This window comes from Falco naumanni, chromosome Z (assembly GCF_017639655.2).
Source record: "Falco naumanni isolate bFalNau1 chromosome Z, bFalNau1.pat, whole genome shotgun sequence".
Classification (NCBI taxonomy): domain Eukaryota; kingdom Metazoa; phylum Chordata; class Aves; order Falconiformes; family Falconidae; genus Falco; species Falco naumanni.
Window position 1 is genome coordinate 81,808,561 of NC_054080.1, and position 14,035 is coordinate 81,822,595.

The following is a 14,035-nucleotide window of genomic DNA, read 5'->3' on the forward strand; positions in this document are numbered from 1 at the left end:
GCCAGGTCTGCATGTCCCTGAAACATGAGAGATGTGAAATCTAAAATTCAATCTGATCAGATTCCCTCTGAGGATCTCCCATCCAAATCACCCAGTGCATTTCCCTTCTTTTGAGATGCAAGGATTCATTTTACATGTGAGAAAAGCAAAGGCAGCACAAGAAGGAATCACCAGTAAAGGGAAAAAAATGATTACTGCATTGGACTAAATTTTCCCGTGCCAAATTTCACGTAACATGTACTACTGGGTGCAAAGTCAGTGGATAGCAGCGTCCAGCTCACTCACCATGGCTGGTGCCTGCTTGGCTAGAGGAAGCCTTGCTCATGCAGCAATGCTAAGCTGACAACCGCTACCACATCCCCACCCCAGCCAAGAGCAGGGCAGGGGGGAATCCAGTCTGCTGCTAAGAACATCTCCATCAAAAGAGGGGCACCCTGGGAATGAACACAGTGACAACAGCATCACTCCAACTCACGAAGATGCTGGAGGGAGCAAAGTTATAAAGCTAGATGGGTTCTGGATCAATAGCTAACCATTCACTCCAGCACTTGGGTGAATTTGCAGGGTTGCTTCTCTAAGCCACCACTGTCAAAAAGTTCTAAAGTGAATTAAACTGAGGTTTAAATTAACCTAGAAGGTTCCTTAAGTTCATTATTTTTTTCTCTGCCCTTTCTCCCACAATTCACTCTGTCAAGACCTCCCCCTCCAGACTCTTCTCTGCCTTTCACAGTCTTATAAACCTCTCAGATATGCCACAGCTTCTGATATTCCAGATTCCTCCAATGGGCCAGGGAGGCCAGGTTAAAAAACAAAGGAAAAATGCTCCCTGAATTTCTTAAATAACTGAAAAAAAAATGAGTAAACAATGGAAAGTCAGGAGATCCTTGGCCCTGGTGTGTTAACAGAATAGAGCCCCCAAAAACTACCCAGAAACAAGAAAACTTGAGAGGCTGCTGGATGCAACACACTGTGATGGACATTCCCAGGTCAGTGTTTTGGGAGGGAAAGATACTGAGCTGCCTTCGATGAGGAGAGAACGCTGGAGAGGCTGAGCTCAGCTGTTCCCAGAGCTGCTTTGAAGCCTTGAGTCCTTTTATGCGATAGAGGCGGAGAAAGGACAGCGTTAAAGGAGAATTAACAAAAACAAAAAAAACACCCAAAACCAAACAAACCAAAAGGAAAAAAAAAAAAAAAAAAGCAGCAGGGAAGAGGATATTTGGAGAAGCTGTTGGCAAGTGGCCAAGCACAGAGCAAAAGGAAAGGTGGAGAATTCAAGAGGGATCTTTTTTAACTTCTGCTTGAATCTCACCAAGTGGGAGGGGAAACAAACTAATTAGTAATATCAGGACAGGAGCCTTGCTCGCCTATATAAGCTGGCAGGGCATTTTCTTTTTCCCCCACTCTCTTAGCCCTGCTTTCCCTCTGTCCCAGCCAGCAAAGCAACAGCTACCCCTGAACTCATCGGAGAGGTAAGAGTACTTTGTTCCTTCCTTTTACTACACAGCAATGAACATGCACCCTGCTACTGACTTACCTGGATCTTTCTTCTGCCCTAAAATACTGAACAAACAGCATTTGAACAGTCCTCCTTGAGAGCGGCCAAGGCTCAAGAGGAGGACGGAGGTTGGGGAATGTCCCAAGAATTTCAATTATTGAGAATTTTCTAGCAGGGTGAGGATTTATTAGTACAGCTTAGCCCAGCTGACTGAACCTTTAAGAAAAAAGAAAAAAAAAAAAAAAAAAGAAAACCAAAACCAATTGGAATGCCTTAACATCTCCTTTTACTGCCTTTCTATTCTGCAAAATGAAAAAAGCCCTGATAGTAATAATATAGAGTTAATATGATAGTGTCTCTGGATTTCTCTGTCCCCGAGAGACAGATCTCTAAAAATTGAATTGTGAGTGGGCTTAATGAATATTTGAATCTGCGAGATAAGCTTTCTTTTGAACTAATGCTTTGAAATGTATCTTCTATGGGAAAACCTGAACTTTTTTTTTTCCAGTGAGGGTCAAGTGCATTATAGTCTCTCTGTTCCAGGGAGCGCGCTTGTGCACTCATGTGTTCCTACACATAACACAGCACTACACTTGTTCAGCTTTACCTGGGTAACGTTACACAGCCTATGCCAGAAAAGTTGCTGAGAATCTGACCTTTTCCTCCTATTGTACTTGGGTGCAGGAATTCCTCTAAAAACATGCTGCACGCAGAGCTGGCTGCCCGCACGCTTCACAGCAACAATTCAGGGAATGCAAGATACAATGCCTGTAATTGTGCGGTAGCAGTTCCTTGGACAAATAAATACCACACAGTAATTTTAATCCTCTCGATTTACACAGTAACTTGAATTTTGTCAGGGAGAGAAGAACATTCCAGAAAGAAAAGAAAATACTAGATCACTTTGCTGCATTTTCAGAGATAGAAGTCTAGCGCCTAGCAACACTACACCAGCTTGGAAGTAGCTATTACCTGGGAGTATTAAAATAATTAGCCAAATAAAAGCCTCTGTTCCTTTCCCAGCTGCCAGCACAGCACCGCCCTTCCCATGCATAACACATGATGGATGTGTGAGTGGGCTTGTCTCCATTTCAGCAGGTGAATAAAAAAAAAAAAAAAGCCTTTGCAGGCCAGATGTTGCGGGAGCGCAGCACCAGCACGGAGCCTGCTCCGCTGCAGCTTTAACAAGGCATTGCTGAGATACCATAGGGATAGCGTGACATGGAAAAAGTGTACACAAGCGGAAGAGAAATTGATTTAGGTAGACATGAAATTGCATAACATCAGTACTTTGCTACAGGACATTTATTAACTCTGAAAAGATGACAAAAAACACAATAGATTAGCTTTTTGGCCCTGCCTGCAATGATTTCATTTTCATGCAAAAGAAACACCTTTTGGTTTTTTTCTTTCTATGCTGTTCTCACGGGTTCCATTTCATAGCTGATACAAAAGTACTTAGATGATTTTAGCTGCAAAACTTTCCTTCTTGCTTATGCAAGCATTCTTAGCAAGGACACCAGAGAGATATTATGGAACAGCTCAAAGATAATCTGAGGCAAGGGGAGGCAGCAAACATCTGGAATCATGCCCCAAATTTAGCTCTCACTTTCCACAGTACACTATGGGAAAATAGTTTTAAACAGTTCCTCTGCACTTGCAGCAGAGCACAAATCAGTCCCTGCATGACAGGGATGAAAATTACGTTCAGACTCACCCTGCCTGGGTCCTGCTGCTGCTCCTGTATCACACCAGTTACACACCAGCACTGGGAGACCACACTCCGTTTCCCACCAGACACTTGCCTGGAGCATCTCTCCAGAGCATGTATGAGATCAGGCCGTGCTTTTTGAGCTGTGTGTCTGAGATCAGGACTTACGCAGTCTGTAGTTAAGAATCCGAGACAAACACTTTCCCAAACTAACAGAAATAAGGAATAAAAGAAATTTTGAAAATTCCTGCCCCCCCTGCAGAAGCCAAGCAATCTGTTCCAGCAGAACAGTCTTTTCACAATTATTTCCATTTCCTTCCTTCGTGCACTATGAAATAAAAGCCCACTTTGACTGAAAGCCACATGTAACGTAACATCAAAAGACCTGCCATAGACTGGCCTTCATGCAATCCTCATCCAAACACAGACACTTCAGCTTGAATTACAATTCAGGCATCGCTGTCTTAAAATTCCAAGCATCTCCGTTATTCTGGGGTGAGACACCTTTTGTCTTTGGTCCTTTCTTAACTAGCTGCTATCACCTACCCCTAACACAAGGTAATGTACCAGCAGATCATTAATCTGAACATATATGGCAGCTACTGCTTCTTACAATGTCAAAAATCATTAAAAATGCCCAGAAATGTCTATGCTAGTGCCAGATTCCAAGTGGCTCACTACTTCTTTATACTTTCTTTGGACAACTAAGTAGCAGTAGTACAAGTCCTCCATGCTCCATATTTCTGGAGAGATGGGAGACGCCTCATGGCAGTGGTGATGGCCACATCACCACACACAGCCAGGCAGCACTCACACAGGACCCGGGATGGGATTGGGGGTGGGGGGGGTGGGAGGGGTGAAGCCAACGGGGCTGGATCTAGGTATTTACAGTGTCATGAAGACCCCACCAGTAAGCAAGGGGCTCTTCAGGTAGCGAGGGCGTTCCATAATTATTTTGCTCCCCCTCAGCCTATATAAGCCGATAGGAAAGATGGAATGAAGTTGATGTGGTCCCCCTCTAGGGACACATCACTTGACAGACAAGGATATAATGAGTGTGAGTTTAACCACCGCTGCAGGCCAGAAGGTAACCGTGATCATTTCACAGTCACCGGGATTTTGAATATTCCGGAAGAACAGGTACGCAGGGCATTGACGCAGCCTTCATCAGGGGTGAAGTTCAAACCAGGCTGGTGAAAGTGACTCACCTGGTCTTTTTACCATGCCAAGTGCATCGGGCTGACTTCATTTCTGCCCATAGAAACTCGAGCAAAAGAGCTCTGCGGTCTCAGGCTTGGACCATTCAGTACTGCCTTAGGTACGTGCCTTCCTAGGGCAGAGCAATTCATCAGCTTTTGATGAATTAGGGCCTCCAGCGTGACTCATTTTCTTCTCCACTGTGCAAGTGAATGAGACAGGGACTCCGATACTTCGCATGCACATTACATCCCGCGCTGCAGACTCCTGTGGTGCAAACAGCTCCTCACTCAGCATGCAGGGAAACATCTCGGGCGGGCTAGCACAGGACACACAACATCACTCTACAAATGCAACAGCCCTTGACTTTATGGATTAGCCACAGAGAAAGCCTAAGCTACATAAAGAGGAAGGTTCCTTACATTGAAAATGTAAATGCACTAGCCCCAAATGAAGAGCATTTATCTTGGATGGAAATTTTGATTTAACTGAAAGTGCACCCAATTCACTTATTCCATTATTTCAGAATAAAATATGAGAAAAGTGAAGGTTAATTAATCAAAACAATGAATTATAACTGAGCCAGGAAAAAGCTTTCCAGCACCGAAACACCATCCCTAGCAACACTCTCACCCTTTTCTTTTCTTCCTCCTCTAGTTAATCTAATCAAATCTAACACTCTTCTACATGCTGGTCCTGTCCTCAGCATCTTCCATGTGGAACCTATCCTTGCATTAGCTGGGCCCTTCCAGAAAGTAGAAAATGTCTATTTATTATTTTTGCAGGTATTTACTGTTTCTTGAAATGTCACCGTCAGCCTTCTAATAATAAGCGACTGGCCAGGATGTGTATCACCCAGCCATTACCCTACACAGACTCAGAGCTGCTCAACCGCGTCTGGGTCTGCAAGGTCTGCCCAGGGGTGAGGCTGCTTTAGCTCAAGTACTCAGCACCTGTGTTTCTGAGGCATGAATTATCTTCCCCAGATGCTGAGAAGGCTTTTACTGAAGTTGCAAATGAGTCAAGGACTAAATCTAATAATTACGTGTTTGTGTCATCCTGTTTAGACTATTAACTGCCAACCTAAATTCTCTGCTTCTTGCGCAATCTGCTACTCACCAGCAAGGCCTGAAGCAGCTCTGGTTCTGTATTCACTCAACAATGCTCCTTGTCTTGTGATTTCCTTGTTTTGACAATTATCAAGAATTAGTCCTACTCTTCAGGAGACTGAGTACACTCCCAGGAAAGCTTTGGCTGGTTTTAATTTGCTGACTTCATATTGAGAATTGGCCCTTAGACAAACCATGTATTGGCTATGGGACGTTGTTCTTTAAATCCAGTGTTTACAGTTTACAGTAAATCTCTGATCTATGTGCCTGAATGAAGCTGTCTAGAGCTGTCTGAGATGCCAAAGGGTATCCCAGCAGCTCCTAAGCCAAAGGACATGTCCCCTGTATGGGACCCTGTCTCTGCCAACCCTGCATGGGATCCCCAAACATCTTATTTTGTTTGGCCTATAACATTACCCTACCTTATTTAAGTCTTGATATAGTGCCTGCTAAATTTAATATGGGTCTTTTCACTAGTCCCTGAGGGTTTCTTACTACAGGTCCTGACACGTGGTCACCTATCTTGTCTTAGGCTGAAGAACAACGGCCAGCGAGGACCACCTAACACCATGCTGGGCAGCTGGCAGAGAGAAGGTGGCAAAATGACTAAGGCAGAATGGAAAGCAAGCACTCTGAATTCGGCCTTTAATCTCTTAAGCCGGTGCTGGGTACTTCTAAAAATGGGGCGGCTAAAAGTACAATTCAATAGAGAAAAGAAATAGTATAAGTCTGCATATGAGTAATGGAGTAAGGCACCACAAACAACCCTCAAGCTAAGCCCGTGCTTGTGAAAAAGGCTGAACTGGTCCCAATAGGTGCCAGTATAGAGACATAATCTAACCTTAGGTACCTACTACTGATGGATAAATGCAAAATGGAAATATGGGTTAAGCAGCAGAGGAAACAATAACTGAAACAGCTTCCTAGATGTGGTGGATCTCTAGCAAGTGAATCTTGAGGTAACCTTCAACTCCTGTGAAGCCAGCATCCTCTAATGCCATCTTGCTCTTCTTGAAGTCACCCTTTAAATGAAAAGATGCTTGATCTCTAGAAAACATGGTATATCTGAGCAGGGTGTTCAAATTGGGTGAAATAGTATGACACAAGGCTCAGTGGTTCTTTGTGGCGGTCAAATCTATGGCTGCATGAAGGTCTGGAAGGACAGCGTAGGTTCCCAAGAGCACGTAAAGAGGGAGTGTGCTCATGGAGACATGAGAATCAGGTAAGGATTCAGAGCAAGGACTTTCCTCTTTCTGGCTCCAAAATAACACGCAATGAGCGTGGGATATGGGATAGAGATAACAGACAGGGATCAGTACGAGGCATTGTAATGAACTGTCTGTGGGTTTTTTTGCCCCTTGAATTTTACCAAAGGGTTAAAACACCAACATGGAGAACAGTGATGTCAAGATAGAAACCAAGGGGGAAAGAAAGACAATAAAGCAGAACACACTGAGGAAATCTGGGAAGAGAGTCTGCAGAGCTGTCGGGTACATCACTGGAAACATGAAGGAATTTGGAGCCTGGCTAAAAGGTAAAGCTACTTCATCATGACTGATTAGGGGCTTCCAAAAAGTTACATCAAAGGAGTAATAACTAACCTCTCAGTAAGGTGATTCACATCACGGTAGTACAGAAACGACCTCTGCCCTGATTTATTTCTGTTTTGTAGGGGAAAAATCAGCTTTGTGCAGAGATCCACATACTGCTTAAATCTTGAGGATGACTGAGATGACATTTACCTCCCAACATGCCATGTACAAAGTGAATTTAGTCCCACAGAACATAGCTCAGGATGGTTATTCTGTGCTCTGCCATTCTTCATAACGCTCCCTGTCCTTTCAGCTGAGCAGTTTCTGTCAAGCCTAATGCCACTGTGAAGTTAAATTACACATAGGTAGGTGTGTTTGGTCCCCATAATAAATCAGCAACGGGATACACATACGATTTGCCATCTGAGGCACAGACATCATAAATTAGCTGGTTCACATGAATCCGGTCCAGGGTACTTTATAACACGGAACTCTGGCAACCACACTGTTCATCTCAGCTTTCCAGCTGTAAGACTTCAGTGTAGACCATAATAAATCCCAGTCAGGTTTTACAGTCTTGTTGATTCATTGCTTCAGTCGTGCTGCCAAGTTCCACTGCCAAAACTCTTCCTGAGTTTCCAAAAAAACCATCCCCAACCAGGCCCATCTGTGTATTTTGGGTCTGTTGTTTTGGTTTTGGGTTTTTTTTAATTATTCAATTTGATCTCTTCCAGATAAACCTCTCATGATCCAGTTTATTGACTGGGTGCTGCGTGGGATATCCCAGGTGATGTTTATCAACAATCCCCTCAGTGGGCTTATCATAGTTGCTGGCTTCCTGGTGCAGAACCCATGGAGGACACTCACAGGCTGTTTAGGAACAGTTGTCTCAACTTTAATGGCACTTATTCTGGGTCAGGACAGGTAAGTCCATCCTCTTCCTCTTCAAAGCTGTCACTTCAGTGCTGACTTATAAGTCAAACAAGCAACGTGGATGAAAAGCATGTATCTAGCCTTCACCGGCTGCATAACTGGTGTGGTAGGACCAAATGGATGCCCCCGCCAGTTGCATCTGGTGCAAAGGGACACTGGATGTAACTGCAGAAGGGGTAGCTGATGGGAGGACATGAGACTCCAGCATGGGAAACTGAAGGCTAGTGCATGGTCTTGGCATGAGCCTTGGCAGATCATCATCACACAGAGTCACAACGGCACGGGGAGGGAGGGGGTGATGTGAGGAAAGGACTTGCAAGGGAGAAGATTTCAAGACAGTTGTTTCCTTTGCAGATCAGCCATAGCAGCAGGCTTGCATGGCTACAATGGAGTCTTGGTGGGATTACTCATGGCCGTCTTCTCTGCTAAGGGAGACTACTACTGGTGGCTTCTACTGCCAGTAGCACTGGTGTCCATGACGTGGTAAGTCAGATGTCTCCTCTGCTGCTTATTCTAGCCCCAGTGTCCCCACACTGAGACCGAGCTGTTGTATTTTTATGCACTATGCAGACCACAATGGAAAAGAAACACAACTGGCATGTGTGTGTTACTAAATCTGTATGGCTATTTGCACTTTTAAACTCAAATGTAATCCAGAAACAAATTAAATACCCACATAATCACAAATAAACCCCATGGAGAGAAGGAAAATCGGTGGCTGATCTTGTGTAAACCAGTGCCTTCCATGTTAGCTATATTGCTATGATGAGTCAATTCATTTTTGTGTCAAGAGGAACATTATTTTCACCATTCCCTGCCACCATCAACCACAGGTGTTTCATCTATTTAAGCCACCATATAAAAATGTAATGAAAATTTACTTCTCCAGGCACAGAGTTTACTCAGTGGTCCCAAGACATGATGATTGATGCTAATGAAAACAAACAGCTAATAATATATATTACTCATATATATGACACAATCTGCCAGGTATTTCAACAGTGAAAATTTTGAAAGCTGGTCTTCAGCCCCCAAATGTCTAATTGGAGTTTGCTAAAACCACGCGTAGCACCCATCTGCCTGAAGTTCATGTAGTGTTATACTCGCTTTAATAAGCGCAACTCTGACGTCAGCTTTTACATCTGATCCATAAGCTTAAACAAGGACACACAGCCACCTTCATAGCTCAGTCACGCTTGGCATAGGCCTCCTAAATTCAGCCCATTTCAAACACTATTAAAACAAAACAAAAAAAAAAAAAAGTAAGCACTGAGCTGGGGAATAACTCCATTAAATCACTGGATCCTCCACACGATTAAAGGATCTTGTCTCCTTCACGGTCACCAAATTCACCACATATATCGCATAACCCAAGAGGAATCTGTACGTTGATAACTGCCCTGGGAAGGGTAGGAAATTTGCTAAGTGACCCCAGCATATCCCTGATTTTATCAGAAAGACTAAGGAAATTAAACAGCTTTTTTGAAAATATAGAGTGCCTTTCCCACAGCTGTTTGTTGTTGGGGTTTTTGGTTTTGTCTAGCTGACAAGCTCCTAGTGTGACCATCTTGTCCTTCCAGCCCTGTTTTCACCAGTGCTTTAGGCTCAGTCTTCTGTAAGTGGGATCTGCCTGTTTTCACCTTGCCTTTCAACTTGGCCTTGACCCTCTACCTGGCTGCATCAGGACCACATAACCTCTTCTTCCCTGCAACTGTCATCCAGCCTGCAACAGCAACACCAAACATCACCTGGACAGACGCTGATATGCCAATGGTAGGACTTCTTAAAGAGAACAGCCTTCTCCATTTACCAAGAAAACCACTAGAGAATCACATTATCTTCCTTTATGTTACTGCATTATGACCTGACAATACAAAATTACATTTATAAGATAATTATCCAAAGCGTAAAGGTTTACTCTAGGAGTTCACATTTTTGATACCTTGAAAATGAGTCTTTTCGGTGTCTTTCATTTGCAGTTGGTTATAAATGTATATATTATAACCCTCAAAGAGTGTCTAGAATCTAATTACCAATTACTCTGCATACACTGATCAGCACCCCATAGCTAAGGTTGTGCTGATACTGCCTGTTAACTCAGGTTAATTTTAGTTTTCCATGTACAGAGTGCTGTGTTTTTAAAATTGCATCTTTCTCATTAAAAATGGGCAAGCAGATATTACTATGGAAGAACGGTTACAAACCTGAGTCCAGGCACACGCTGGCATGTTTTCAGTTGAACATTCAAGTGGGATCTTTCCAGAGAGACACTTTATTCTCCTGCATAGTGCTGTAACCAATATAGATACAAGAGTTATAGCTTTTCCCTAAGGCTCTGTGGACTATTTTGAGGCGTTCCCAGGGAGCGATTAGGGAAAGGAAGTTAATTGCTAGTGGCAATTCTCAAAGAACGTTTACCATGGTGCATAATATTACGGGGACCATAAATGAGCTGTTCCGCATTGAGGAACACAACATTTTGAGGAAAAGTGTCTCGAAGCCATCTCTAAGCTGCGACCAAGTTGTGTTCTGTCCCACCACCCCAGCAAACCCCACTTGTATTCTTAGTGAATCCCAAGGGAGTTTCAGCTACAAGTAGAATAGGGATACCGGTTTACCTGAGTAAAGTCTTGTCATTCTGGCCAAGCCATTATTGGCCATTTCACCCTTGGAGAGATCCTCTTAGAGGTGAACGTCTTCCCAAAGGCATCATCTACCTGAGCACTTCCATTTCCTAGATTCACTGCCAAGATCCACAACAGCATGCAGAAACGGCCAAGTCAGCCCATGAGTACAGGTGTTGAGCAAACCTTTTCACAGAAGACATTTACCTTTGATATTAGAGCAAAAACCTGGAAGAGCATCTCATGGCTAGGGAACGAGGCATGAGTCACTTTCTTTAGAGGGGAAACCCCGTGGAAATGCCCTGCCGCCTCCCAAGTACCATCCAAGATTTCCGCTCACAGTCCAGGAAGACAGACTGAATCCCACAAATGTAGCCAACAAAAAATAACATTTTTAAAAAAGATAACGAAATCACAAAGCCAATAATAAATGGCCTTTTTTTCTTTTTTCTTTTTTTTTTAATTCCTGCAGCTCCTGCAATCCATTCCAGTCGGGGTGGGACAGGTTTATGGCTGTGATAACCCATGGACAGGGGGAATTTTCCTGATTGCTTTATTTGTCTCTTCTCCTCTCATTTGTCTGCATGCGGCAATTGGATCAGCAGTGGGGACGCTGGCAGGTAAGGATTTCCCTTGTGTCACACATCTTTATAAAAGCATAGAGAATAAAAGAGGAACTGCAATGAGTAGAGCACTTAGAGTCACAAATGCTTCTTCCATTGGAGAATGACTGCTTGAAAAAAAAAAAAACCCACAACGTATACACTTCTATTTTAAGAATTCTTTTGATTGACTTCCCCATTCTCTTATTTTATGACAGTGGAAATCTTCAGAAGAAAGCAGCACATTTTTGGCTGAAATGAATTTTTATCATTAAACACTTCATTTCTGGATATATTCTGATGGGTTTAGGAGTAGCTTAATGAAAGTCATAGCCATCAGCCCGAACAGGCAGGCCTCAGGGATATGTGTAAGGTTCCCACGTATGTTCGTTCGCTCGTGTATCTTCTGCTGTGATCACACGGCCAAATTCAGCCCAGCAGCACCCGGGGAAATCTGCCACGGCTGCACTGAAGTGGGTTTAGTCTCAGACCACAGCAGCACAACTACAAATAGCAATTCTGTGTACGTATGTGGACTAGAGCCCTTAAAAAGCTGAATCCATGCCATTTCTCAGCTGTTTTTGTCTCTTTGGCCAAGGAATGACACGTCTTTGACTTCTTTTCCAGCACTGAGCTTAGCAACACCTTTTAGCAAAGTCTACTCTGGCTTGTGGGGCTACAACAGCTCCCTCTCATGTGCTGCAATCGGAGGCATGTTCTACGCTTTCACCTGGCAGACACATTTGCTGGCAATTGCCTGTGGTACGTACACTATGGGCTTTCACAGCCGCCACATTTCCTTTTGAAGTGAGACAAGATCCCTTTATACGAGAGGTGGGCTGAAGCCAGATGACCACCTCGAGACAGGCAGATGGTCTTAGGTGAGACTGATGAACGATGGAGCCGGATGCTGGAGCCATTGCTTTAACATACCCTGACAAAATAAAAGCAGTGCTTTCACTTCCAGCCAAGAGCTGCCTTCAAAACAAGAGATGCAATCAGTGGGCGCTGGTTAACTTAAGGTCTTTGAGATTAGATGCTCAGTTTTGAGGCATTAATTCTGTTTGTTCAACATTGCTGGATGGATCATATTGTTTTTTCCAATCATAGATACCAATTCAAATTCCTTCTTTGGAGAAGGACATACCTAAACTTTGAGAAAACTGGAGCTCAAGATCAGCCCATCTGAAGTTAGTGCAGTTTCCCCGGCCTATTGAAATGGATACCAAAGGCATGAGCTAAGCAACACAGAATGATTGAAGAATTATTTATAAGGCAATTCCATATAAAATTTCACAGTGAGATGGGAGTGAAACTATTGCTCATATAAAAAAGATTTAGCTTTGTATCTCATTGACCCACCTTCTAGCCCTAGAGGTAGGAGAGATGGAGGTGGGAGGGTTATTTTCCTATTTAACGCCATCCATCAAGCTACTTGCTTTCCACATCAGTGCATTTTTCAAAAGCCTCTGTTTCTATAGTCACATTTTTCATCACTCCAGTTTTGGGTTGTTTTGTTGTTGTTGGTTTGCCCTTTCCATGAGCTCCAGGTTGGAGGCGACACAGTGCAAAGGAAACAGCTTTAAGAGGGGGCTGTCCAGACACGGTCATAAACGTTGGTTGAGCTACCCAAGCGCAGTGTGAGGGATCTTTGTCCTTGTTGCTCTCCTCCATGAGCAACTGAACTCACCAGGAACTACTTTTATTTTTCATAGCATTCTTCAGTGCCTACCTGGGAGCAACAGTGACTAACATGCTGTCTGTGGTAAGTAGCGTTATCAGCTAAGGTCCTGCTTCCAATGGATTTGAACATTGTATATTTTCCCAGCTTGCCTAACAAAACACCAGGATATGGAGAACACTTCAGCCAAAGGCAGAACTGATGTGGGAGAGGGGATGCTATCTGCCCAGGGGTTTAGTGTGGCTCCCACTGAAACAGGCCACTTACAATCATCCCTTCCCACTTTTCATCCTCAGAGCTTGCATAAACTTCCACAGCTCAGCCCTCAACACCTCTGAGATATTTACATGTCCGTACTTTGTGCCTGAAGCAATTGAGAAAAGGGCCCTCCACACACGTACAGCAACCGCAAACTTGGTTTGCTTTGCCCAAAGCTGTAAGGCAGCCAGCACAACAGCCCAGGGGAAAGCTGAAGGTTTCTGGTACCCACTCCTGCCTCATCTCCATGCACTCCTACCTCATCACCACCCAAAAGCACAGCAGATGCACGAAGAGAAGGCAGCTTCTCGCCAGAGCTGGTAAACATTGAAGGTTAATGCACAATGTCCAGACCTCATAATGAAGTCCTGCCTCCCCAGGGGGAGACTCCATGCAAAACCAAGACTTCCTTGAGAAAGCTTGTTCCAAGCTGCCTGGCTCTGAGCTCTCTTTGAGGGCTGGGGGACCAAATGAAAGACAGAGACGCAGTAAATAGGTGGCTTGTATTTTCCTTTGCAGTTTGGGATGCCATCAGGAACCTGGTCTTTCTGCTTGTCTGCGCTGACCTTCCTGTTACTAACCACAAACAACGCTGCCATCTACAAGCTGCCACTCTCCAAAGTCACCTATCCAGAAGCCAACCGAGCTTACTACCTGAGGGTGAAGAAACATCAGAGGTCTTTCTTGTGAGGTCTAAAGACCCAGAGAGACACTTTGCAGATATTAAGGCAAGAGTGCAAGGTGTTTCCTCAGAAAACATTATTTATGTAATATAAAGTCATAAAAAAATAAAAATAAAAATATCACCACCTTCTGAGTTGAGTGACTTTTTCCACCACGTTAGTTTATTCTGGCCTGTGCTGTGGACTGCGATAGGACTCTGCTGTGCTGGA

The 14,035-nt window shown here is 43.9% G+C and overlaps 1 protein-coding gene across 1 annotated transcript; it reads left to right on the forward strand.

Moving 5' to 3' along the window:
• Positions 1–1,213: 1,213 nt before the first annotated feature.
• On the forward strand, positions 1,214–13,930 carry LOC121081658 (urea transporter 2-like). The gene is made up of 9 exons (XM_040580851.1): positions 1,214–1,469; positions 6,887–7,046; positions 7,779–7,968; positions 8,332–8,460; positions 9,558–9,750; positions 11,074–11,221; positions 11,831–11,965; positions 12,919–12,968; positions 13,662–13,930. Exons 2-9 carry the CDS (start codon positions 6,902–6,904, stop codon positions 13,830–13,832), a joined length of 1,161 nt encoding a protein of 386 aa, XP_040436785.1. The 5' UTR covers positions 1,214–1,469; positions 6,887–6,901; the 3' UTR covers positions 13,833–13,930.
• Positions 13,931–14,035: the final 105 nt, after the last annotated feature.

Bases quoted from the DNA above. Each gene is read 5' to 3' on its own strand.
- LOC121081658 (XM_040580851.1), top strand. From the start codon at position 6,902: ATGGAGAACAGTGATGTCAAGATAGAAACCAAGGGGGAAAGAAAGACA. The intron at 8,461-9,557 runs GTAAGTCAGATG...TTGTCCTTCCAG, and splicing joins GCACTGGTGTCCATGACGTG to CCCTGTTTTCACCAGTGCTT. The intron at 12,969-13,661 runs GTAAGTAGCGTT...TTTCCTTTGCAG, and splicing joins TGACTAACATGCTGTCTGTG to TTTGGGATGCCATCAGGAAC.